Here is a 21,995-nt window from a genome sequence, read left to right as displayed (position 1 = left end):
GTTCTAAACAGAGTCTAAGCCCCTCCTGGGGACTCCCATGGCCCCCACACTTCTACCTTAGCCTCCATCACCCTGGCTGTGACACTTAGTCCTCTCCATCAGATTGGGGGTTCCCCAGGGCAGAGCTGGGGTCTGATTCATCTTCTGGGTCGCAGCGGGAATAATTTTAATCTCGTGGAGAAGCTTATAGAACTCACCACCTCAACCCCACTCCGAGGCAGAAGAGCCCAATCCAGTGAGTCACTTCCCTCTTCAGGCCTCAGTCTCCTCATCTGGGGAACGGGGTGCTGCCAGCTCACACCTTGGTCACAGCCATGACTGCCACCCACCCTCTCTGTGCTCCCCCTCAGCTCTCGGAGTGGCGGCGACGCCAGGAGGAGGAGGCGGGGGCGCTGGAGGCAGGGGAAGAGGCCCGGCGCCGGGCCGTCCGCGAGGCCGAGGCCCTGACGCAGCGCCTGGTGGAGAAGACGGAGGCGGTGGAGCGGCTGGAGAGGGGCCGCCGGCAGCTGCAGCAGGAGCTGGACGACGTCACCATGGACCTGGAGCAGCAGCGACAGCTCGTGAGCGCGCTGGAGAAGAAGCAGCGCAAATTCGACCAGGTGGGCCGCCTCTGGGACCCCGCTGGGACGCAGGGGTGCTAGTCCGTGCCTCGCGTCGTCACTGTGGGCAACCGGGACCAGAGGGCCAGACGCTTCTTCGCTCTGAGTCTGTGAGATAAGACGCCCGGCCAGCCTGGCCATGTCTCTTGTCCCAGAATAACTACTGTTAGCACCCCTTTTACTCCCAGACGTGTCCTCAGGGTGCACCAAAGGGGGCTGGCGAGGATGAAATGAAATAACACATCTTGCTTCTCCTGCTGGCTCCCTGTGCCTCGGGCAAGCTGGTTTGTCCATTTCAGCCTCATTGTGCCCATCTAGGAAATGGGGATACTATTAAGCACCTGGAAATCTGAGGGTGAAATGAAGATCTCAGCACCCCAGAGCATTCACCTCAGGAAACCCAGCCCTGGTCGGTGTGGTTCAGGTGGTTGGAGGGTCATCCCATAAACCAAAAGGTTGCAGGTTCGATTCCCAGTCAGGGCACATGCCTAGGTTGACGGTTTGGTCCCAGCTGGGGTGCGTATGAGAGGAAACTGATTGATGTGTCTCTCTCACATCGATGTTTCTCTCCCTCTCTTTCTCCCTCCCTTCCCCTCTCTAAAATCAATAAACATGTTCTCAGGTGAAGATTAAAAACAAAGAAGAGATTAGGCAACCTGAGTTTCAGCCCCTTCCTGACTGTGTGGTTTAGGAAAATTGCACCACCCTCTCTGTGCCTCATTTTTTTAATCTAGAAAATGGAGGCATCATTGTTCTACCTTCACTTTTGAAAGGTATTTTCACTGGATAGAGAATGCTAGGTAACCAGTTTTATTCTCTCAGCGCTTGGGAGCCACCATTCCATGGTCTCTGGCCTCCCCTGTTTCAGAGGAAAAGTTAGCAGACATTGAAATTATTGTCTCCCTGTGGGTCACGGGATGTGTTTTTCTAGATGGTTTAAGTTTTTTCTCTTTATCTTTGGTTTTTAGCAGTTTGATTATATGTGCATCTGTGGGTCTTGTATGTGTCCTGCTTTGGGTTTGCCAGGCTTCCTGGGTTATTGTTTTTGATCAACAGTGGACATTTTTAGCATTATTTCTTCACATATTTTTATGCCACTTCTTCCCTCTTTCCCTTTCTTCTCAGGCTCCACATACTTGTATGTGTGACTGCTTAATGCACTCCCAAAGATCAGCGTGGCTCTTTATAGCTCCACTTTTTTGTATTCTAGGATTTTATATGAATTCTTTTAACAGAAACCTCTTTTTTGGTGAGCATCTTTCACTCCCAATATTTTGAGAGTCATCCATGTTTTTGCATGTAACAATAATCCATTCTTTTTCTTTCCTTTCACTTTTTTTTTCTGCTGAGTATTGTTCCTGTATAGATAAATCACATTTTGTATCTCTATTAACTACCTATTGATGAACCTTTGGGGAGTTTCTAGTTTGGGCTCTTATAAATAAAGCCTTAGTCTTTCTAATAGCATGTAGGGGTTTTAATCCACATTTCCCGAATGAACTACGGTGTTGAGCATCTCACTGCTTATTGCCATCCACACATCTTTGGTGAAGTGTCTATTCAAGTCTTTGCCTTTATTTTTTAAAAATTGGATTATTTCTTATTATTGAATTTGGAAAGTTTATTTTATATTCTGGATACAAGGTCTTTATCAGATATATAGCTTTGCAAATAGCTTTATCCAGTCTTACACTCTCTTAACAGAGTCTTTCTAAGAGCAAAACTTTTTAATTTTGATGAAGTCCAATTTATTTTTTTATTTGATTGATTTTATTGATTATGCTATTACAGTTGTCCTGATTTTCCCCCCTGAAGTCCAGTTTATTAATGCGTTGTTTTATGGGTTATGATTTTGGTGTTGTGTTTGAGAGAAATCTTTGCCTAGCTCAAGGTCACAAAGATGCCTCCTCTGTTTACTCCCTTGAAGTTTCCTGGCTTTAGGTTTTACATTTAGGTCTATGATCCACTCTGAGTCCTTTTTCATATTACCATGGCTCCAGGTTATTTTTTTAATGTATATGGATATCCAATGGCTCAAACACTACATGTTGAAAAGGCTCCACCCACTTGCTTCTGCGTAGATACTGAGAACCGGGTAGTGTTAGTTCTCTACTTTTTTCTTCTTTTTTGAAGTTGTTTTGCCTCTTCCAGGTCCTCTGCATTTCCCTATGTATTTTAGAATCAGTTTGTCCATTTCTACACCACAGAAATCCTCCTGATTTGAGATTGTGTAGAACCTATGGGTCAATTCGGGAAGAATTGACATCTTAACAATACTGAGTTTTCTGGCCCAGGAACATGATCTGTTTATTTAGATCTTCTTTAACTTATTCTCAGGCATGTTTTCTGGTTTTTGGTTACATTTTTCACATCTTTTGTCAGATTTATATCTAAGCATTTCATATTTTTGATGCTATTTTAAATGCTATTGTTTTTCTTTCAATTTCTGATTGCTAAGGAATAGAAATGCAATCAATTTTTGTATATTGATACTGTTTATTACAGTCTAGCTAAACTCACTTATTAGTGCTGGTAGTTTTTTTTATAGATCCCATTGGGTTTTCTTCCGGTTCCTCTGGGACTCCAAACACATGTCTGCTTGACTGCCTGGTGCTGTCTCGTGGGTGGTTAAAGCTCTGTTCATTTTGCTCTTCCTTCGCTCTGTTAGGGAATTTCTATTGACCTGTTTTCAAGTGTATGAATTCTTCTGCGTCCAGTCTGCCCTCCGTTTCATCCAGTGACTTTCTGGGTTCACTTATTTTATTTTTCAGTTCTGTCTGGTTCTGTTTTATGGTTTCAAATCCCTCCTGAGATAACCCAGTCTCTTCACTCATAGTCTCCATCTTGCCCTGAAACTTATCATAGTCCTTCTGCGATAGTATCTAGGCCGTCTGTGGATCTGTTTTCATGGACTGATTTTTCTCTTGACTGAGTCCCACTCTCTTCCCTTCTTTGCCTGCATTGTAAGTTTTATTGTTTTCAATGATCTTGTCTTACTATTTTTTAAAGATTTTATTTATTTATTTTTAGAGAAAGGGGAAAGGAGGGAGAAAAAGAAGGAGAGAAACATCAATGTGTGGTTGCCTCTCATGCACCCCCCAGCTGGGGACCTGACCCACAACCCAGGCTTGTGCCCTGACTGGGAATCAAACTGGCGACCCTTTGGTTCTTAGGCTGGCACTCAGTCCACTGAGCCACACCAGCCAGGGCTCAATGACTGTGGCTTAAAACAGTAAAGGTTGAAGTACACTTTTAAAATATAGGTGTATTTTTTTTCTACCACTACCCCAAGAAGAAGAAACACCCTTTCCTCTTTCTGTATCTAGAGTGAGGGGCTGATGAGTTTGATCTATTCAAGAGCTGAGCTGGTGTGAGACACGTTGCAGCTTGAATCCTCTGCGTCCCTCCATGTCTCTGCCTCTGTCTGTCTGTCTCTGTCCCTGGCTGCCCCATCCCCTTGTACACTCCTTTCAGCTAATCTATTTCCCTCACCCCATCTCCCTCAACCCGGAAGCTCCTGGCAGAGGAGAAGGCCGCTGTGCTGCGGGCAGTGGAGGACCGCGAGCGGGTGGAGGCCGAGGGCCGGGAGCGTGAGGCTCGGGCCCTGTCATTGGCCCGGGCGCTGGAGGAGGAGCAGGAAGCGCGTGAGGAGCTGGAGCGACAGAACCGGGCCCTGCGGGCTGAGATGGAGGCCCTGCTGAGCAGCAAGGATGACGTCGGCAAGAGCGTGAGCGGGGGTCCCCTTTCCCTGAGAGACCCACGTGACAGCTGTGTGCACACGTGTGCTGTCACGTGCAGAACATGAATAGACCCAGTAGTCCAAGTGTGTGTTCATGCACAAGCACAGAACAGGGGCAGAGATGCTGACCAAACACATGTGTTCACCTACACATACCATGAGAATCTTCCATCAAACACACATGTTCACACACAAAGCATGAGGTCTGCTCACCAAACATGCATGTTCCCATGTACATGTAGAGCATGGGAATCACATCACATATGTGTGTGAATACTCAAGAGACAGAAAACATGAAGAAAATTTCCTGCAACATAGAAGCTGAGAACCACTCCCCAAACATGAGTATGTACGTGCGCGCGTGCGCACACACACACACACACAATGTGAGGAGACCTGCTGCGTCACCCCCAAGCCACACAGGCCTCTGTCTTCCCCCGACGCATCCGTCCCTCCAGGGCCCGTGAGGGGTACCCCAGGCCTGTTCCCGGGCCCCCTCACTCAGCCAGTGCCCCAGCCTTCTGAAAGGTCCACCCTCCACTTCATGCTTCCTTCATTTACCCAGTAAATATGTCTGTGGGGCACCAGCCATGACGGGCCTAGGGACAGAGGCCACCTGACTGATGACTGGAGGCACTGGCACATACGTGTTTAGTTGAGCACCTGGCCTCTGGCATTGATGCAATAGAGCTTTTAACCAGGCCTGGAGAGAACCCCCAGACTTGGCCTGAACCTCCAGGGATACTGGAGCCCAAATCCAACTCATACTCCAACTACTAAGGCCTCTTCTTTGTAGTGACCTTTTTGGGGAATAAGATATTGATGAGACAAAGTTTGATTCCTTCAAGCAAACAAAGTGGATTGGCAGGTGCCAAATAGGAGGGCAGACCAGTGGTCCCTTGCAAGGGCTAAAAGTCAACCCTGTCACTGAGCAGTGGTCGCTGAGCAGTGGTCCTGCTCAGAAACAGTCCCTGCCCCGTGGAGCCTCAGTCCCGTGTGGGAGGCCGGTGTCGCACAAAAGGACAGTCAAGCACATGTGACATGACCAAGTGACTACAGCTGAGGTGAAAGGGACTCAGTGCCAGGAGCATGGGCAGCAGGGAGGCCCTGACTGGCCGAGGGACGTGTCTCTGAGGAGGTGACAGAGAGGGGGGCGGGGGTGGGGGAGAGAGTATCTGAGAATTTGTGAGCCCAGATCTGTTCCACAGGGCATATGGGATTTTTAAATAATTTATACCTCCCTGAAAAGTCTGGGTACCCCCCAAGCTGGAAAAAAATAGGAGCGAGTGGGGACGGTCTGGTAGAAACAAACCCTGACAGCTCTGGGGTCACACCTTCGGCCCATTTCCACGCAGCATTCCCAAAGGGGAAGTCCCAGGGAAGTGAGCTCACTATCCAAAACAGTCCACCATGTGTGAGAGTCAGCTGACCTAAGACTTGAACTGGACTCTCAAGAGCTCCCGATAGTAGAATTATTGTGCTTAGGTTCTTAACAAAACATTGTACATGATTCGGAACGAGACGTAGTAAGTGGGTGCCCAGGAAATGTTGAATGAGTGAATGAATGAACGAACTAGGATGGGCCCATTGACTTGGGGTCCCCTCACTCTCTCCTAGGACAGATCAGGGTCTGTCCGAGGGACCCTGCTGCCCCGTGCTCACTCTCCTCCTCCACCAGGTGCATGAGCTGGAGCGAGCCCGCCGGGTGGCAGAACAGGCAGCCAGTGACCTGCGAACGCAGGTGACGGAGCTGGAGGATGAGCTGACAGCCGCCGAAGATGCCAAGCTGCGCCTGGAAGTGACTGTGCAGGCTCTGAAGGCACAGCACGAGCGGGATCTGCAGGGCCGAGACGAGGCCGGGGAGGAGAGGCGGCGGCAGCTGGCCAAGCAGGTACCAGCAGGCCACGCGGGAGGCCGTAGGGCACCGTCCAGCTGGCTGGGCCTTGGGGGTTACCGGCAGCAGGAGGGCCGGAGGTCCCACCTGCTCCCTGGTGTTTCTCCTCAAGTCCCATCTGCTGGCCACCAGCCTCTTGCTCCCCAGCCCATTCCCCATGGTGACCGCAGCCCACAGCGCCCCCACATCCCCGTGCGTTCATCACGGGCTCGCTGACCCGCTGGGCCACCTGCACATTGATTCATTTCTCTTCAGTCCTAGGGGCTGCAGCGGGCAAGACCCTAGGGTGCTGCACATGGGAGGGGCAGGTCAGCTCTGAGAGTCAGAAAGACCCCTCCGGGGCCACGTGGGCAGCGGACTGCAGGGGGAGAGACTGGAGCTGGGAGGCCTGCAAGGAGAAATGGAACCTGTGACCCAGGCTGGGGTCTCTGGGTGTTTTTTTATCTCCCCTGATCCAGCCATGGGTGCAGGGCCAAGACTTTGCCCCCTGCTTGGGGGGTGGGGCACCGGGGAGCCACAGGAGGGCCATGAGCAGGCGAAGGGCAAGTTCAACTCTGATGTAGAGAGACCCTTCTGGAGCAGGGAGATGGGAGCAGAGGCGGGGGCTTGGGGTGGGGAGAGGCAGGGGCAGGAGGAACCGGGCTGCAGGCCTGGGCAGGGGCTGGAGCGTGGACACGCTGTCCCGAACGCGTAGAGGGAACCTGGGGCTCCTGTGCCCTGAACTCACCGGCCCGCCCTCGCCCACCCTAGCTGCGGGATGCAGAGGTGGAGCGGGACGAGGAACGCAAGCAGCGCACTCTGGCGGTGGCCGCCCGCAAGAAGCTGGAGGCGGAGCTGGAGGAGCTGAAGGCCCAGATCTCGGCCGCGGGGCAGGGCAAGGAGGAGGCGGTGAAGCAGCTTCGCAGGATGCAGGTAAGGGGCGGGGCTGAAGCGCGGGGATGGGCGGCCCCACCGCGCGGGGGTGACCGGCCGGAGCCCCTCCCTCTGCACCCCACCAGCAGCACCCAGAGGAGTCATCATCCTTATAAACACCCATGCCCCAAAGGCTCACTTGGTTCTTTTTATATTTTTATTGCCTTTATTCAAAGTGTTTAATTTTTAAGTCCAGTTCTCCCATCTTATTTAATTTTTGAAAGGGAAATACCTCCGCATCGCCCCCCGTTATGAAAGATTATGAAAGTTATGCTTGTTTTAGAAAAAAATATTAGATAATGATGTATTAAGGTAGTTCATCAGTTGTAACAAATGTCTGGCTCTGTATGTGGGAAACCTCTATACCCTTCTGCCCAATATTTCTGTGAACCTGAAAGTGCTCTAAAGAGCCAAGTCTTAAGAAAAAAAAAAAGTGTAGAACTGGGCTGTCCAGTACAGTGGGTACCAGCGCGGTGTGGCTATTGGGCAAGTATAATGTGGGCAGGTATAACTGCATACTGAATCTGAAGACTTAGTACAAAATAAATAAATAAATAAATAAAAACAGCTCAATATTTTTTATTATAAATGGAAATAACATTTTGGATGTATTAGGCTAAGGTAGTGTTCAAACTAATGTCACCTCTTTTTTTTTACTTTTTCACGTGGCTGCTGGACAGTGTAAACAGCATTGTCCTTGCAATATGTTTCCACTGGGCAGCAGTGGGATAGAAAGATCCCTCCCAGAAAGTCAGAGCTGCCTCTCTGTCATCACTGAGAGAAAAACCCCTACACAGAAAAGCTATTATTATCAAGCACATAACTTTTTAAAGTTTTTATTTCTTTATTTTTAGAGGGGAAGGGAGGGAGAAAGAGAGGGAGAGATACATCAATCGGTTGTCTCTCGTGCGCCCCCAACTGGGGACCTGACCTGCAACCCAGGCACGTGCCCTGACTGGGAATCGAACTGGCAGCCTTTCGTTTGCAGGCCTGCACTCAACCCACTGAGCCACACCAGCCAGGGCTCAAGCACGTAATAATAATAACAGTGATCATTGTCCTACTGCTCTCAAGCCCACTGCAGTCCCCACTATAGTTATTAACAGCTATGCACTATTCTGTTGTAAAGACACAGTGGGTTTTTAAATGGTGGTTTGAGTTTTATGTTTCTTTATTTTAAGCACCCTCGAAGAGAAATCCCTATGCTGGCATTTTTACACATTCTAAGTAGGATAGCCAGGTAGCAAAGCAGCTAGAAGGGTACGCCCTGGAACCAGGTAGCCTGGGTTCAAGTCCTGGCTCTGCCATTTACCACCCTGGCCGTTTGTAAACCTCTCTGTGCCTGAGTTCCTCCATCTGCCACCCAGGGAAGAAAACAGTTCCCCCCTTAACTGGCATTGTGAGGATTAAGGAGCCAGTATGTATATAAAACAGGGCCTGGCCCGAGGTAAATATCAGCGAGTATTTGGCATCATTATTATTTCTGCACAGTCCAAATATTATAACTATTTTAGGCTTACTTTAATGTTAGGGGACTTCTTTTTTTAAAGAGGAGGCAGCTGAGGCCCATAGAGGGAGAGCTCTGGTTCAAGGTCACACAGCAAGCCGCTGTGGGCAGGTGGGGAAGTCCAGGTCTGCAGTGATCTAGGGGAGCTGAGGAGCCCCCACAGGGCTGCTGCAAGGGGGGGTGTTCCCTGTGAGTGAGAACCTGGCGGACCCACCCACCCGCTCCTCCTGCCCAGGCCCAGATGAAGGAGCTGTGGCAAGAAGTGGAGGAATCGCGCAATTCGCGGGAGGAGGCCTTTGCCCAGAACCGGGAGAGTGACAAGCGTCTTAAAGGGCTGGAGGCGGAGGTGCTGCGGCTGCAGGAGGTGAAGCCAGGAGGGGCGGTCCCAGGTGGAAAGTGGGGGTGAGGGTGGGCGGAGCCCCGGGGTGGGTGCGGGCGGGGTCCACCCACACCCGGCCTGGGAACATTAGGGAGCCCTGGGAGAGCGCTGAGCAGGAGACAGGCAGGGTCTGCTCTGGGGCCTTATGGAGGGTGGGCAGCAGTGAGGGAGCTGGAGGCAGGGAGGCCGGGAAGAGAGGATGAGCCCGAAGTCCAGCTGTGGGAACATGGAGGAAGGACCGAGGCAGAGAGTGAAGGGACAGGATGCACATGGCTGTGGGTAGTAAGGGGTCAGAGGAGGTGAGAACAGACCTGGAGGTCTAGCCACGGTGACTGGGGGCACCCATAGGGGGAGCAGTTTTGAAAGGAGACACTGGAGCTCAGTGAAGAGGGTGAAGGGCCTAGGGGGCCAATTTAGGAGGCTTCTGTCTGTAGGTTGAAGTTCACGCCAAAGTCACCCAGGGACGGCATGTTCATGTGCAGTGAAAAAAAAAAAAGGCCGAGAGACTTGAGGTGTGAGAAGCAGTGAGGCTGGTGCCCAGCAGCCCCCCGCTCACCCCCACTTACCACCCCTGCCGTGTCTGCGTTGCAGGAACTGGCCGCTTCAGACCGCGCCCGGCGGCAGGCCCAGCAGGAACGGGACGAGATGGCAGATGAAGTGGCCAACGGCAGCCTTAGCAAGTGAGTGGCCCACGGGAATGTGGGGCAGGGTGCCCTCCTCTGGCCATCCTGCCATCTCACCCCCCACCCACGGTCACGTTCTCGTAGGGCAGCCATTCTGGAAGAGAAGCGTCAGCTGGAGGGGCGCCTGGGGCAGATGGAAGAGGAGCTGGAGGAGGAGCAGAGCAATGCAGAGCTGCTCAGTGACCGCTACCGGAAGCTGCTCCTGCAGGTGAGCACCTCCCCGTCACCCCTGCCAGCCCAGGTCCCCACCAACCTGGGACCGTACCTTTAATCAACAGACATAGGAAAAGAGAATGTTTGAGTTGGGTTTTGAAGGCTGAATAGAAGTTCTCAAGGAAGGGGGGAGGTATTGATGCCTCCATTTACTTGTATTTATGAGGCTTCTCAAGGGTGGAATCCAGAGGTGAACTATGGAGGGTCTCTGTCCTGCAGAATTCCCTGGGGAAACAGACATGGAACTACATGGTGACATTTATAGTGGCATGTGTGACAATAGACGTATTCTGGGTGTGAGGGAGGTAGAGTAGGTGAGAGAGAGAGAGACAGAAAGGGAAAGGTCTCCACAAGAATCACAAGAAAGCATTTGGAATTTGGAAGAAAGGAAATTTGGCTTTTTTTTTCTTGTAATGCATTCATTGGTTGCTTCTTGTATGTGTCCTGACCAGGGAGAGAATCCACAACTGTGGCCTGTCAGGATGATGCTCTAACCAACTGAGCCTCCTGGCTAGGGAGGGGCCGGCTGGGGTTTTCAAGCATAAGTAAGAGCTAGGCAGACAGAGAAAAGTGTATTTTCATTTGTGTATTTATTTATAAAATATTTTCTGAGGCTTCTAGAGGCCCCGGTCCTATTCTGGGTGATGCTGGGGACCTGGAGATGGGTCATTTCGGGTCCCTGTGCTTAAGGACATCCTTGTGTCATGGAGGAGACAGGGTACCCCAACAGAGAAATACTAACGAACATGGAGGAAGCACAAGACACTGAGAGAACTTAGATGGGACACTGACCCAGCCTGGAGCCTGGGGACCATCAGGAAAGACTTCCCGATGCAGGTGATGCCTGAGGAGGTCTTATAAGAAGTTAAGAGTTTGCCAGACAGACCACAGAGGGCTGGGATTTCCAAAGAGAGACCTATGTTTCCATTATTTCATTAATTTTTAAAGACACATTTTGAGCCCTGGCTGGTGCGGCTCAGTGGATTGAGTGCCGGCCTGCGAACCAAAGGGTCACTAGTTTGACTCCCAGTCAGGGCACTTGCCTGGGTTGTGGGCCAGGTCCCCAGTTGGGGGTGTGTGAGAGGCAACCACACATGGATGCTTCTCTCCCTCTCTTCCCCTCTTTCTAAAATAAATAAATAAATAAAATCTTAAAAAAGAGAGAGAGAAAGAGTTCAAAGACATACATATACTTGCCCTGACCAGGTAGCTTAGAGCATCGTCCCAATACACCAAGGTTGCAGGTTTAATCCTCAGTCAGGGCACATATAAGAATCAAGCAGTGAATCCATCAATAAGTAGAGCAGATCGATGTTTCTCTCTGTCTCTCCCTCCCCCCCCAAATAAATAAATATATTTTCAAAAGTAATAAAAGACATACATATAATTTTTTAATTGGTGGGATTCAACTAGAAGATCTAGGGATGAACCTTTGAGTAATAAAACTCAGGAAAGAGGCGAGGAAGTGATTACCCTGAAAGCCAGGAAAGTGTGCTATTTTAGGGGGGTGGGGGTGGCTGTTATTGGGGTGGGTACAGGTGGGGACTTCTGGAGTTGCCAACTTCTGTTTCTTGACCTGAGAGGGGATGGCAGTGGTGTTTTCCTTTTGTTAACTCATAAAGTCATGTATTTGATCAGTTTTTGACTATCACAGTTTTACTTTCCAATTAAGAGCATTTTATTTTATGATTTCATTTATTTACTTTTAGAGAGAGGGGAAGGGAGGGAGAAAGAGAGGGAGAGAAACATCAGTGTGTGGTTGCCTCTCGCATACCCCCAAACTAGAGACCTGGCCCACAACCCAGGCGTGTGCCCTCACTGGGAATCAAACCGGGGACCCTTTGGTTCACAGTCCGGCATTCAACCCACTGGGCAACACCAGCCAGGGCCAATTAAGAGCTTTTAAAAAAAAGAAAGAAAAGAAAATGCTGATCACCACATTGATGAGTTCCTGTGAGGCTGATATAAAGTATGAATCAGACTGGATCTGACTCATGTCTGTGTTCCCGGCACAGGGCCTCACTGGAGTATGAGCTGAATAAATAAACAGGGGCTCTTGTTGCAGGTGTGTTTACATGTTCTCCATGTAGTAGCTACTGTTCATTGAGGCAGCATTTCTCAAAATGATCCTGCATGTCACTCAGAACCCCCTGAGGTGCTTGTTCAAAAAGGGCCTTCGTGGACTGCACTCCAGACCTGCTGTAGCAGAATCTCTGGAGGATGGGGCTGCTCGGTCTGCATTTTTTTCACAAGTTTCCCAGATGACCCTGTTGCCAAAAAAAGTGTGATAACCCTTCAAATAGACTCATTCACAGTCAGAAGTAGACTTTATAGCATTTAAACAAGTCTGTGATAGTCCTGTGGACTTACTAAAATAGCAAAAATCTATCCAAAAGGTTAAAACCCAGGGCTGGGAACTGACTGGTGTGGCTCAATTGGTTGGACCATCATCCCACAAAGCAAAAGGTCGCAGGTTCGATTCCTGGTCAGGGCACATGCCTGGGTTTTGGGTTCAGTCCCCATTCGGGGCATGTACGAGAGGGGCAGCCGATCGATGTTTCTCTCCCTCTCTTTCGCCCTCTCTTTCCCTCTCTCTAAAAGTAAATAAAGAAAATATTTTTCAAAAAATGGTCCCGGTTGTCAGGACTATAATTTAAAAAAACAAAAATGAAATTCTGGGGCTGGTGCCCCTCCTGGCTAGTAAGTCAGACTGGAAAAATGCACACTCCCAGCCTGTGTTGACTGTCGAGTCCGTGTCAGGCTCTGTGCTCTGCACTTAACAATCATCAGCCCACTTCATTGCAGGTGCCTGAATTTACCTGCCACCTCCCCTCTGAGGCCCCACCGTGACATCCTGCTGTCACTGTTGCAGGTGGAGTCGCTGACCTCAGAGCTGTCCGCTGAGCGCAGCTTCTCAGCCAAGGCAGAGAGCGGGCAGCAGCAGCTGGAGCGGCAGGTCCAGGAGCTCCGGGAGCGCCTGGGCGAGGAGGACGCCGGGGCCCGAGCCCGCCAGAAGATGACCATCGCCAGCCTGGAGTCTAAGCTGGCCCAGGCTGAGGAGCAGCTGGAGCAGGAGACCAGGTAGGTGGGGGAGGGGTGCACAGCTGGAGGGTGACCCCCACATCTGGCCAATGGGATGAAGGGGAGTTGTATCACAAACACCTGGCTTAGAAACATCTCGCAGACTTCCTAATGTTAATGGTTGCTGAGTTCCTTTATCACTTAAGATGCTTTGGGCTGTAAGTACCTGCCTTTCCACCACAAGTACGATTTAAACAGTTGCCCAGCGGTTAGAGTATCTATTGCTGCATAACACACCCTCCTAGAACTTAGTGGGTTAAAACAACAACAGCTACCCTGAAGCCTATGTAATTTTATTAACCAATATCACCCCAATGAAGTCCATTAAAAATTAGCATTTACAACATGCAGAATAAGATTGAACACATTTTCATATGCTGACTGGCATTTTGGATACCCTCTTTCATGAAATAAATGCCGGCTTAAGTCTTTTGCTCTATTAAAAAAACAGTTTGTTGTCTTTTTTTTATAGATATTTTAAATAATTCTCACCTGGGGATATGTTCATTGAGTGTAGAAGAGAGGAAGGGGACAGGGAGCGAGTGAGAGAGAGAAAGATTAGTTGGTTGCCTCCCATATGCACCCTGACTAGGTTTGAACCTGCAACCTTTTGGTCTATGGGGTGATCCTGCAACCAGCTGAGCCGCCTGGCCAGGACAACAGCTGTGTGTTATTGGTCATGAGTCTTTGGACTGGCTGGTGGTGTGTGCTGACCTGAGCCTAGCGGGTCTCACTCATGCACCTTTGCTCACCTGAGGGTCAGCTGGATTGGCCTGCTGGTCTTGGCCAGGCTCTCCTATGTCTCAGATCTCGCCTAGGACAACTAGGCTAACTTGTCTCTGCTCCCGGCTGGCCCAGCATTGTTCACGTGGCAGAGTCACACTTGCAAGAGTGAGGGAAAGTGTTAAAGGCCTAGCCTCAGAACTGCTATAATGTCACTTCTGCTGCATCCTGTTGCTGAAGCATGTCACACGGCCAGCACATGGCCAGCTCAGATTTAACCAGCTCAGATTTAGGAGAATGGAGAAATGGACTCTACCTCTTTTTTTTTTTTTTTTTTAAGATTTTTAGAGAGACGGGTAGGGAGAGTTTTAGAAAGAGAGAAAGAGAAAGAGGTGTGGTTGTCTCTCGTCTCTCACACGCCCCCAACCAGGGACCTGGCCCACAATCCAGGCATGCGCCCTGACTGGGAATCGAACCTGCAACTCTTTGGTTCACAGGCCGGCACTCAATCCACTGAGCCACACCAGCCAGGACAGGAGCTTTCTTTACTGATAAGTCTTTGTACATCCCTCCTTTTGATCCCAGGGCTGTCCCCTGACCCTAAAAGACCTATGAAATGGACAGGGCGACAAGAAGAGATCCTACGAACTAGTAGGGCTGGGGGAGCATAGTTGAAGGAGAAGCTGGGTCAGCTGGAGAAGGGCTGATGTTGAAAGGCTTCCTGAAGGAGGAGGCATTCGAGCTAGGCTGGACAGGAATGGGGCGTTTCCAGGGCATGGAGTCCCCTGCAGAGCGGCAGCTTTCGGGGAGCATGTGAGGGGCATTGGGAGGAGTTGTGTTTGGTCCTAGGAGTCTGCAACTGAGGACAGGGTTCAGGGAGCAAGAGCCTCGAATGCCAGGCTGAGGAACTCTGTCCTTGGGGTGATGGGGAGCCACAGGGGGGCTGGGAACTGTGGAGGGACAGGGCCAGTGCTAGGTATAGACAGACCTCTGGAGCCAAGTTGTGCACAGACAGAGAGTCTGGGAGCTGGGAGGCCAGGGAGAAGGCTGGATGATGTCCAAGCTGGGGCTGGGGCCATGGGAATGGACAAGAAGGATGAAGAAGAGAAAGTCAGGGGCAGAAGGGATGGATGGAGCTGGGGGCTGATGGGCTGGGGAGTTGCAGTAGGAGGAGGACAGTGTTTGGGATTCAGGCCTGGTGACTGGGGAAATATTGGATGTTGGGGGAAGATGCTGAACTCATTGGGGATCATGATGAGAGTGAGGGGTCTCAGGCACAGACCGAAGGAACTGGCCCCAAGAGTTCATGGAAAAGGTGGTTCTGGGCCATGGGGCTGGCCAAGGACCCAGGGCCTCATGGGAATTGTAGTTAGAGGTCTCTGGGGAGGCTTTCCAGAGGCTAGTGGCCCCTACCCCCATTATACAGACAAAGAAACCGAGGCTCAGAGGGTGTTAGTGATCTGCTACAAGTCCCCCTGGCAGCCAGGCATGGCCAGCTGACCAGTAGCTAAAGGGGTCTCTCCTCCTGGCATCCCTTTCCATGGCTTGGTGCCCTTTCACTTTCCCCGTCCCTGTGCCTGCCTCTCAGCACATCTGGGCTGCTGTGCCCATTGCTAGGACTTCACCCTGGATGTGGTGGCCCCTTCGGGAGAGGACCGGTGAGCCGGGGCCTTGGGGATGGAGAAATCTGAGACAGGAGAGAACGGATCTGAGAGGAGAGAGCAGGTGAGCATGGCTCCGGGTATCTGGCCTGCAGATCTAGGTGGATCCCAGGGAACCGGAAAGAGGAGCAGGTCTGGGAGAAAGTGCTGAGCCCAGCGGGGAACAGGAGGGCTGTGCGGGACCTGGTGGACCACTGAGGCCAGGGCCTGAACCACGGCGGAGCTCAGGAGGCAGATTTAGCAGACGGCAGCCTGAGGATGATCGTGGGAACGTGGGGCAAGGGAGTTTGTCCGAGGAAAGCATGTGAGTGAGAAGAGGAGAAGAGAAGGGAGAGGGGGGAGCTTCGCACTTCCAGAGTGTCGCAAGGACGTGGACACTCAGGGAAAAAATTGAGAAACAAAATACAGAGGGAGAAAGAAAATCCCCAGCCAGGTGGAGGGAAGGTTAGGTGGGAGAGGACGGGGCCGGAGCTGGGGGCTAGGGCTGTGAGGACAGAGACGAGGGGACAGGACAGAAGTCAGGGGACAATGGGACAGGGTTCGGGTACTGACAGGCCAGGGGGAGGGGTGGCAAAGGAGAGACAAGGAACCTGGATGGTGCCCAGCGGTCTCACACCGTAGAGCCCCCAAGCCAAGTCAAGACAGCCACCTCTTTTTGTAAGTAAAGGGTTATTGGGATGCAGCCCCCGTTAGTATATTTATTTATGTGTTACCTGTGGCTTCCCTCACGCTGCAACGGCACAACTGAGTAGCTGTGACAGGCAGTGTCTGGCCCGCAGAGCGGGAAGCAGTTACAAAAAAGGTTTGCTGACCCTTGGTTTAGATTTCAGATCAAGCATTACGCTCCCCTGGGGACACTTCCCCGGTGTTCCTCCCTCCTCTGGGCGTCGGCTTTGACGCTGCCCTTCGCTGCCCCTATGAAGGCGCTTGTTGGCCTTACATCCCGGTTGTCTGGATTTGCCTCCCTTCCAGATAAGGAACTTTGTAAGGACAGAAACCATGTCCGACCTGGGTCCCCAACTTTGCTCAGCACAGGGCTGAGTGCACAAAAGACAGGTTTAGCCCCAGCTGGTGTGGCTCAGTGGATTGAGAGCCGGCCTGCAAACCAAAGGGTCGCTGGTTCGATTCCCAGTCAGGGCACAGGCCTGGGCTGTGGGCCAGGTCCCCAGTTGGGGGGTGAGTGAGACAACCACACACTGATATTTCTCTCCCTCTCTTTCTCCCTGCCTTCCCCTCTCTCTAAAAATAAATAAATAAAAACTTTAAAAATTAAAAAAAAAAAAAAAGAAGGCACGGGTTTGCTGAATGAGTGGATAAAATGCACATAATTCTCCTCCAGGCAAACGCCTCTCCATCCCTCAAAGCGTACTGCAAATACCCGCTCCTTGAGGAAGCCTTTGTTGACTTCGTCAGATAGTTCTCACTCTTCCTTGGGCTTTCCTGGCCCCTGCCTTGGCTGTGTCCTGTCCCAGTGGACACCCGGTGGCCCTGCCGTCCCTCTGCACCCTTCCCCACATCTGCAGCCAGGTTGTCACCACTCCCACCCGCAGGCCCCAAGGCGGGCCCCGCCCCTACCTTGCCCGCATAGTGCAAGACGCTGAAGTCGGCCTGGTCCCGCAGATGCCTCGGCCGCTGGAACTTGGGGTGGCCGCCCTGCTCCTGGGCCACCTTCTCTACGAAGGACCTGTCCGTGGCCTTCGGGAACCAGCACTCCTCGTCCAGCAGGGCCAGGAGTCCAGGGGGGTTGGCCTGACCGTTGACAGGAAGGGGAGAGTAGGTCAGATCCCCAAATACTGGACACTTAGGTTGCGGCTGGTTTTTAGTGTTTGTAAGCGACACTTGGACGGAGAACCACAGTTAGTAACAGCCAGGATTAGCCCCGTGGTTGGAGCCAGGCCCTGTGGCGGGCGTGTCCCGGGGCCTGATCTGCTACCAGTCACACAGACCTACGTCGTTTTCTCCACGTAACTGATGCGGAGGCTGAGGCCAGCTGGGCGAGGGGCTGGCTCCTGGCCTGGAGGGGGCGGGGTGAGATGGCGAGGGCTGCGAGGAGGGAGTGGCCACGGGCTCACTCACCGGCCGCTCAATGAGGTCGATGCAGGGCTGCAGGTCAAGGCCAAAGTCAAGGAAGGTCCAGGGGATGCCCTCGCGCTGGTACTCCTCCTGCTCCAGCACGAACATGGTGTGGTTGAAGAGCTGCTGCAGCTTCTCGTTGGTGTAGTTGATGCACAGCTGCTCGAAGGAGTTCAGCTGCAGGGAGGAGGGGATGCGTGAGAGAGGGGACAGGGGCCTGGGGGGGTGGGCAGAGACCCAGAGACAGGGGACAGAGACCCAAAGAGGGGGGCACAGGGACCCAGAGAGAGGGGGACAGGGACCCAGAGACAAGGGGACAGAGACCTGGAGAAAGTGGGGCAGGGACCCAGAGGGAGGGGGACAGAGGCTGAGAGGGAGGGGGTGAGGAGGGCAGGGGCACAGAGGGAGGGAACAGGGCAGCGTGATGGCGCCCTCAGGCCCCAGCGGGGCACACAGCACAGACCTGGAAGATCTCGAAGCCGGCGATGTCCAGGATGCCCAGGAAGGAGGCACCCTGGCGGGGGCTGCGGTCCAGAGCCCGGTTGAGGCGCAGGACAAGCCAGCGGAAGAGGCGCTCGTAGGTGGCCTTGGCCAGGGCTTCGAGGGCGAAGTCAGCCTGCATGCAGATGGGATGCATAGTGAGGGTCCAGCCTGCACATGAGTGGCCCGGCCTGTCCGGGCCCCCACCATGGTTCAAGATGACATTAACAGCAGCCCTCCATTCCTCAGCCCTACTGTGCTCCAGGCACTGCCTGAAGTCCTCAGGGCTCATTAGTTCATTAATCCTCTGCCCTCCTGACCCCACTTCCTGGAACAATTAACATAACAGTTAAGAGGGTGGACTCTGGACCCAACAACCTGAGTTTGAATCCTGCTCCTGCCACTTAGAGGCTGTGTTACCTCAGGCTGTGAATAAACCTCTCTGTGCCTCAACTTCTTCATCTGTAAAATGGATCCTAATAGTAATTCCCCTGAGAGCAGAATCACGGCCAGTGTGACCTCCAGTCTCTGGTCCTTGCCTCCCCTATTGTGTCTTCTTCATCCCAGGGCCTCGAGCACCCAGCTTGGGGCCCAGCAGAGGCCTCTGCCCAAGAGCTGGATCCTGAAAACCACTAGCCCATGTTAACTTCTTTCTACCCCTAGCCCTGCCCGCTGGTCTGAGCCACACTGTCATTGGCTTGGATTATGGCGGCAGCCTCCTCCCAACTCCCTGCTTCCACCTGCGCCCCTGGGACTCCACCCTCCATGCAGAAGACAAGGGGGTTTTTATAAAAAAACAACCTGAATCAAATCGCTCCCTGGCCTAAACCCTCGCTGGCCTCCTGCTGCACCCTGAATAAAACTCACCTCCTTAGGGTGGCCCCTAAGACCCTGCGTGATCTGTCCCCTACCAACCTCTCCGCCTGCAGCCTCACCCACCTCCTTAGTGTTCCCATCTCGCCAAGCTTGTTTCAACCCCAGGGCCTTTACATAGGCTATGCCCTCCACTTTGGACGGTCTAGGTCTTGGCTGGAACGTGACCTGCTGGGAGAGGGCCTGCCAGACCCCCCCCCAACCCCCTCCTTGGCAGACGGCACCCCTGTCGACCCCTGTCTACAAGCATCCTGTTAATCTTCGTTTATTAGGTTTTCTTACTACAGCCTGAGTTCCACGTTTCTATTGCTGCTTTAATTCCCGGTGCCTAGTCCGGAGCCGGTAACTGAGCAGCCAGCACCAGTCTACGTGAGCGAGCGAGGAAAAACGGCATAAGCCACTTCCTAGACGCCGGAGTCGGAGGGCGGCGGGAGCCCGATACCTGCCCCCCACCCCCCGCCACACCGCCCACCTGCTCTTTGGTCTGCGCTTTCTGCACGTAGTCCCGGCCAACTTTGATGCGGGGGGTGAGCAGGGCGCGGGAGAAATCCGTCACCCCGAGTCCCAGCAGGCGGCAGAGCTTCTGGGCGGCTGAGGAAGACAGGCATCGAGGTGGGTGGGGTCAGCGTTCTGTCCCAGGACGCGGCTGCCCGGCCTTTCCCCCCGGAGGCTGCACAGGTCCTACCAGTGTGCGCATCCTCTGGCCCGCAAGTCTCCTCTGGGACCCCCAGTGGGCGAAAATAATCCCGGGTGAGCCAAAACTGGACTACGGGGATGTTCATCACCGCATTGTTTACAGTGGACATGACCAGGAAATAACCTGAACGTCCAGCACTTGGGGATTGGTTAGAGGAGCAGAGTTCATCCATTTGAATGGCTGTTCCACCCTCATTACGTTGGAAACTCATGACATGTTAAACTGAGGCATGCATTTCATGATATGTGTATTTCACTTTGAATCAAAGAACGGACTGTCTTTATACTGTTCTGTCTGTCAGATTTTTCCCCATCCAGCTCATATTATTTTATAATAATTAGGAAGCAGAACTATTTCCATTTTGATTTAAAAAAAAAGAATATCAACTATAATCCTGCTTTTGAAAAGGAAAAAATATACACATATGCAAGCACAGAGGCCAGGAGGAGATGTGCCCAGCACTGATGGCAGGTCTCTCCAAGGCGCTGGGACGACCGGGGACCCTGTTGTCCCCTGTTTGGCAGGCTGGTGTTGTTCAGACTTTCAGCAGGGATCACATATTTTTATAACAGAAGAAGGGTGAGAAAATGCTGAAGACTCAGCGAAGGGCAGGGAGTCAGAGCGGCCCGGCCGGGAGGGGGTGCTCTGTCTGTGGGGCAAGGGATGCAGGGTCACGGGGCTGGGCAGCAGGCCAGGGGGTGTCACCTGTGTTGTCTGGCATGGAGGCTTGGTCGGTGTTTCGTTCTCTCTTCAGGATGATGTTGCCGAACTGAAGGACCGCAGAGACCATCCGCAGCATGGCTAAGGGGCGGCAGAGGGGGGGGGGGGGTGGAGAGATCACTACGGCTCCAGACACTGTGTGTGGTCTTCACTGTCCCTTCAGAAATCTAGCTTAAAAATCCCATGTCAGCCCTGGCTGGGGTGTGCAGTTGGTGGGAGCATTGTCCTGTACACCAGAAGGCTGCGGGTTCGATTCCCGGTCAGGGCCCGTGCCTAGGTTTGGTCCCCGGTCGGGGCATGTACGGGAGGCCACTGACCGATGTCTCTCTATTCTCTCTCTCCCTAAAATCAATACACATACCCTCAATCCTCGGGTGAGGATTGAAAAGAAAAAATCCTATGTCAGTTTACAGCACCATCCTGAGCTTAAAATTCACATGTGACACTGGGCAGGACTTAAAACACATGAACAGATAAGTGAATCCTGTATTTTGTGTTCGAGGTTCACGGTATGACCATTCAGTGTCTGCTCACACTGTCTGTTTCATGAAATGATGCCGATAAGACTTAGAAGAACTTTGAGAATGGATGAGCGATATGGAAGGATTTCTGAACTATCAAGTGAAAGGTGCGAGGTGCAGAAGGGTGTTCATGGCGTACTCTGTGTACAAAAGGCAGAAAACAGGAAGGACAGTTGATTCTCGTCATCTGCAGAAATGTTCCACAAAGTCACCGAGAATACTGACGTAGTGACTGCGAATGAGTGCTCCTAAGGGGACATACAGGGTTTGGTTCCTGTGAGCCTCTGGCCACAACGTTTTCATCGACTGATCAATACATCACTTTGTTTTACGTGTGTTTCTGCTTATTTTTTAAAAAATATTTTGTTTATTTACTTTGGAGAGAGGAAAAGGGAGGGAGATAGAGAGGGAGAGAAACATCAGCTGGCTGTCTCTCCCACGACCCCAGCTGAGGACCTGACCGGCAACCCAGGCAGGTGCCCTGACCAGGAATTGAACCGGCAACCTTTCAGTTAGCAGGCCGGGGCTCAATTCACTGAGCCACACCAGCCAGAGCAATGTGTGTTTCCATTTAAAGACACCTCATTGATAGACAGAGCGGGACAAAATTATGTTTACAGTTATTTATATGGAAAATAATATAATTAATAAACAATACAAGAATAAAGTCCGTGTTGCGCGTACTCACAGCTGTACACCTGCTTCTGCCCCTCCCCGTACACTGTTGCTTCATTCACATTGAACTCATAGCCAGCAGCACTGTAACGCCCGCCTGAAGGAAGCTCATCTAACATGCGTATTTTCTCCGTAAGGCACAGTCCAGCCGCCCTGTGCTTAGGAGTGCTACCCTGCACTTCGGCGCTATGCTTGGAAGGCATTATAGACAGAGAATTCACCATCACAATGAAAAAAAGCACAAAAACGTGAAAAACTCCACCGACCACACAAAGGACACTGGTGTACAATACGAGAGCTGAAACAAGACGGCTGGGCAACCCCTGTGAGTGTGCACTGGGCAACTCAAGCTCCCCCCCCACCCCCCACCCCCCGCTCTGTGAATGACCTCAATGACCACAAATGCAGGAGTATTGGGGTTACAAATAAATGTGGGTGGGGGTAATTCTCAAGTACAGAAACCATGAATGAGGATGTACAGATGTCCCCCAACGTATGATGGTTCAAATTAAAATCTTTCAAATTTACAATCATGGTGCCCCAGCTGGTGTGGCTCAGTGGATTG

At 52.0% G+C, this 21,995-nt stretch overlaps 2 protein-coding genes across 2 annotated transcripts in view; one reads left to right on the top strand and one right to left on the bottom strand.

The window, feature by feature from the left end:
* LOC149995122 (myosin-14-like) overlaps positions 1-13,048 on the top strand; it is a 70,416-nt gene extending 57,368 nt beyond the window's left edge. Inside the window, exons 32-39 of the mRNA XM_090260554.1 lie at positions 351-599; positions 4,114-4,326; positions 6,017-6,229; positions 6,983-7,144; positions 8,887-9,015; positions 9,622-9,710; positions 9,798-9,921; positions 12,799-13,048. Coding sequence (XP_090116680.1) covers positions 351-599; positions 4,114-4,326; positions 6,017-6,229; positions 6,983-7,144; positions 8,887-9,015; positions 9,622-9,710; positions 9,798-9,921; positions 12,799-13,011 — 1,392 coding nt within the window. The 3' untranslated portion in view covers positions 13,012-13,048. The remainder of the gene's footprint in view (positions 1-350; positions 600-4,113; positions 4,327-6,016; positions 6,230-6,982; positions 7,145-8,886; positions 9,016-9,621; positions 9,711-9,797; positions 9,922-12,798) is intronic.
* A 2,821-nt stretch (positions 13,049-15,869) lies between these two features.
* Positions 15,870-21,549, bottom strand: LOC149995121 (myosin-14-like). Its single transcript, XM_090259126.1, has 7 exons — positions 21,444-21,549; positions 20,220-20,315; positions 19,290-19,408; positions 17,928-18,080; positions 17,468-17,641; positions 16,967-17,140; positions 15,870-15,875 (listed from the first exon to the last, which is right to left on the bottom strand). The coding sequence occupies exons 1-7, from the start codon at positions 21,547-21,549 to the stop codon at positions 15,870-15,872; spliced, it is 828 nt and encodes a 275-aa protein (XP_090115252.1).
* Between the last annotated feature and the right edge of the window lie 446 nt (positions 21,550-21,995).

The sequence above is a fragment of the Furipterus horrens genome, unplaced genomic scaffold, assembly GCF_987537825.1.
Source record: "Furipterus horrens unplaced genomic scaffold, mFurHor1.1.pri manual_scaffold_13, whole genome shotgun sequence".
NCBI lineage: Eukaryota > Metazoa > Chordata > Mammalia > Chiroptera > Furipteridae > Furipterus > Furipterus horrens.
The sequence above is the reverse complement of the archived record's forward strand: the minus strand, read 5'-3'. Positions and strand labels throughout refer to the sequence as shown.

Bases quoted from the DNA above. Each gene is read 5' to 3' on its own strand.
- LOC149995121 (XM_090259126.1), bottom strand. From the start codon at position 21,549: ATGTTAGATGAGCTTCCTTCAGGCGGGCGTTACAGTGCTGCTGGCTAT. The intron at 20,316-21,443 runs GTGAGTACGCGC...GCCGCCCCTTAG, and splicing joins GCAGAAGCAGGTGTACAGCT to CCATGCTGCGGATGGTCTCT. The intron at 17,642-17,927 runs GTCTGTGCTGTG...TCCTCCCTGCAG, and splicing joins CCGGCTTCGAGATCTTCCAG to CTGAACTCCTTCGAGCAGCT.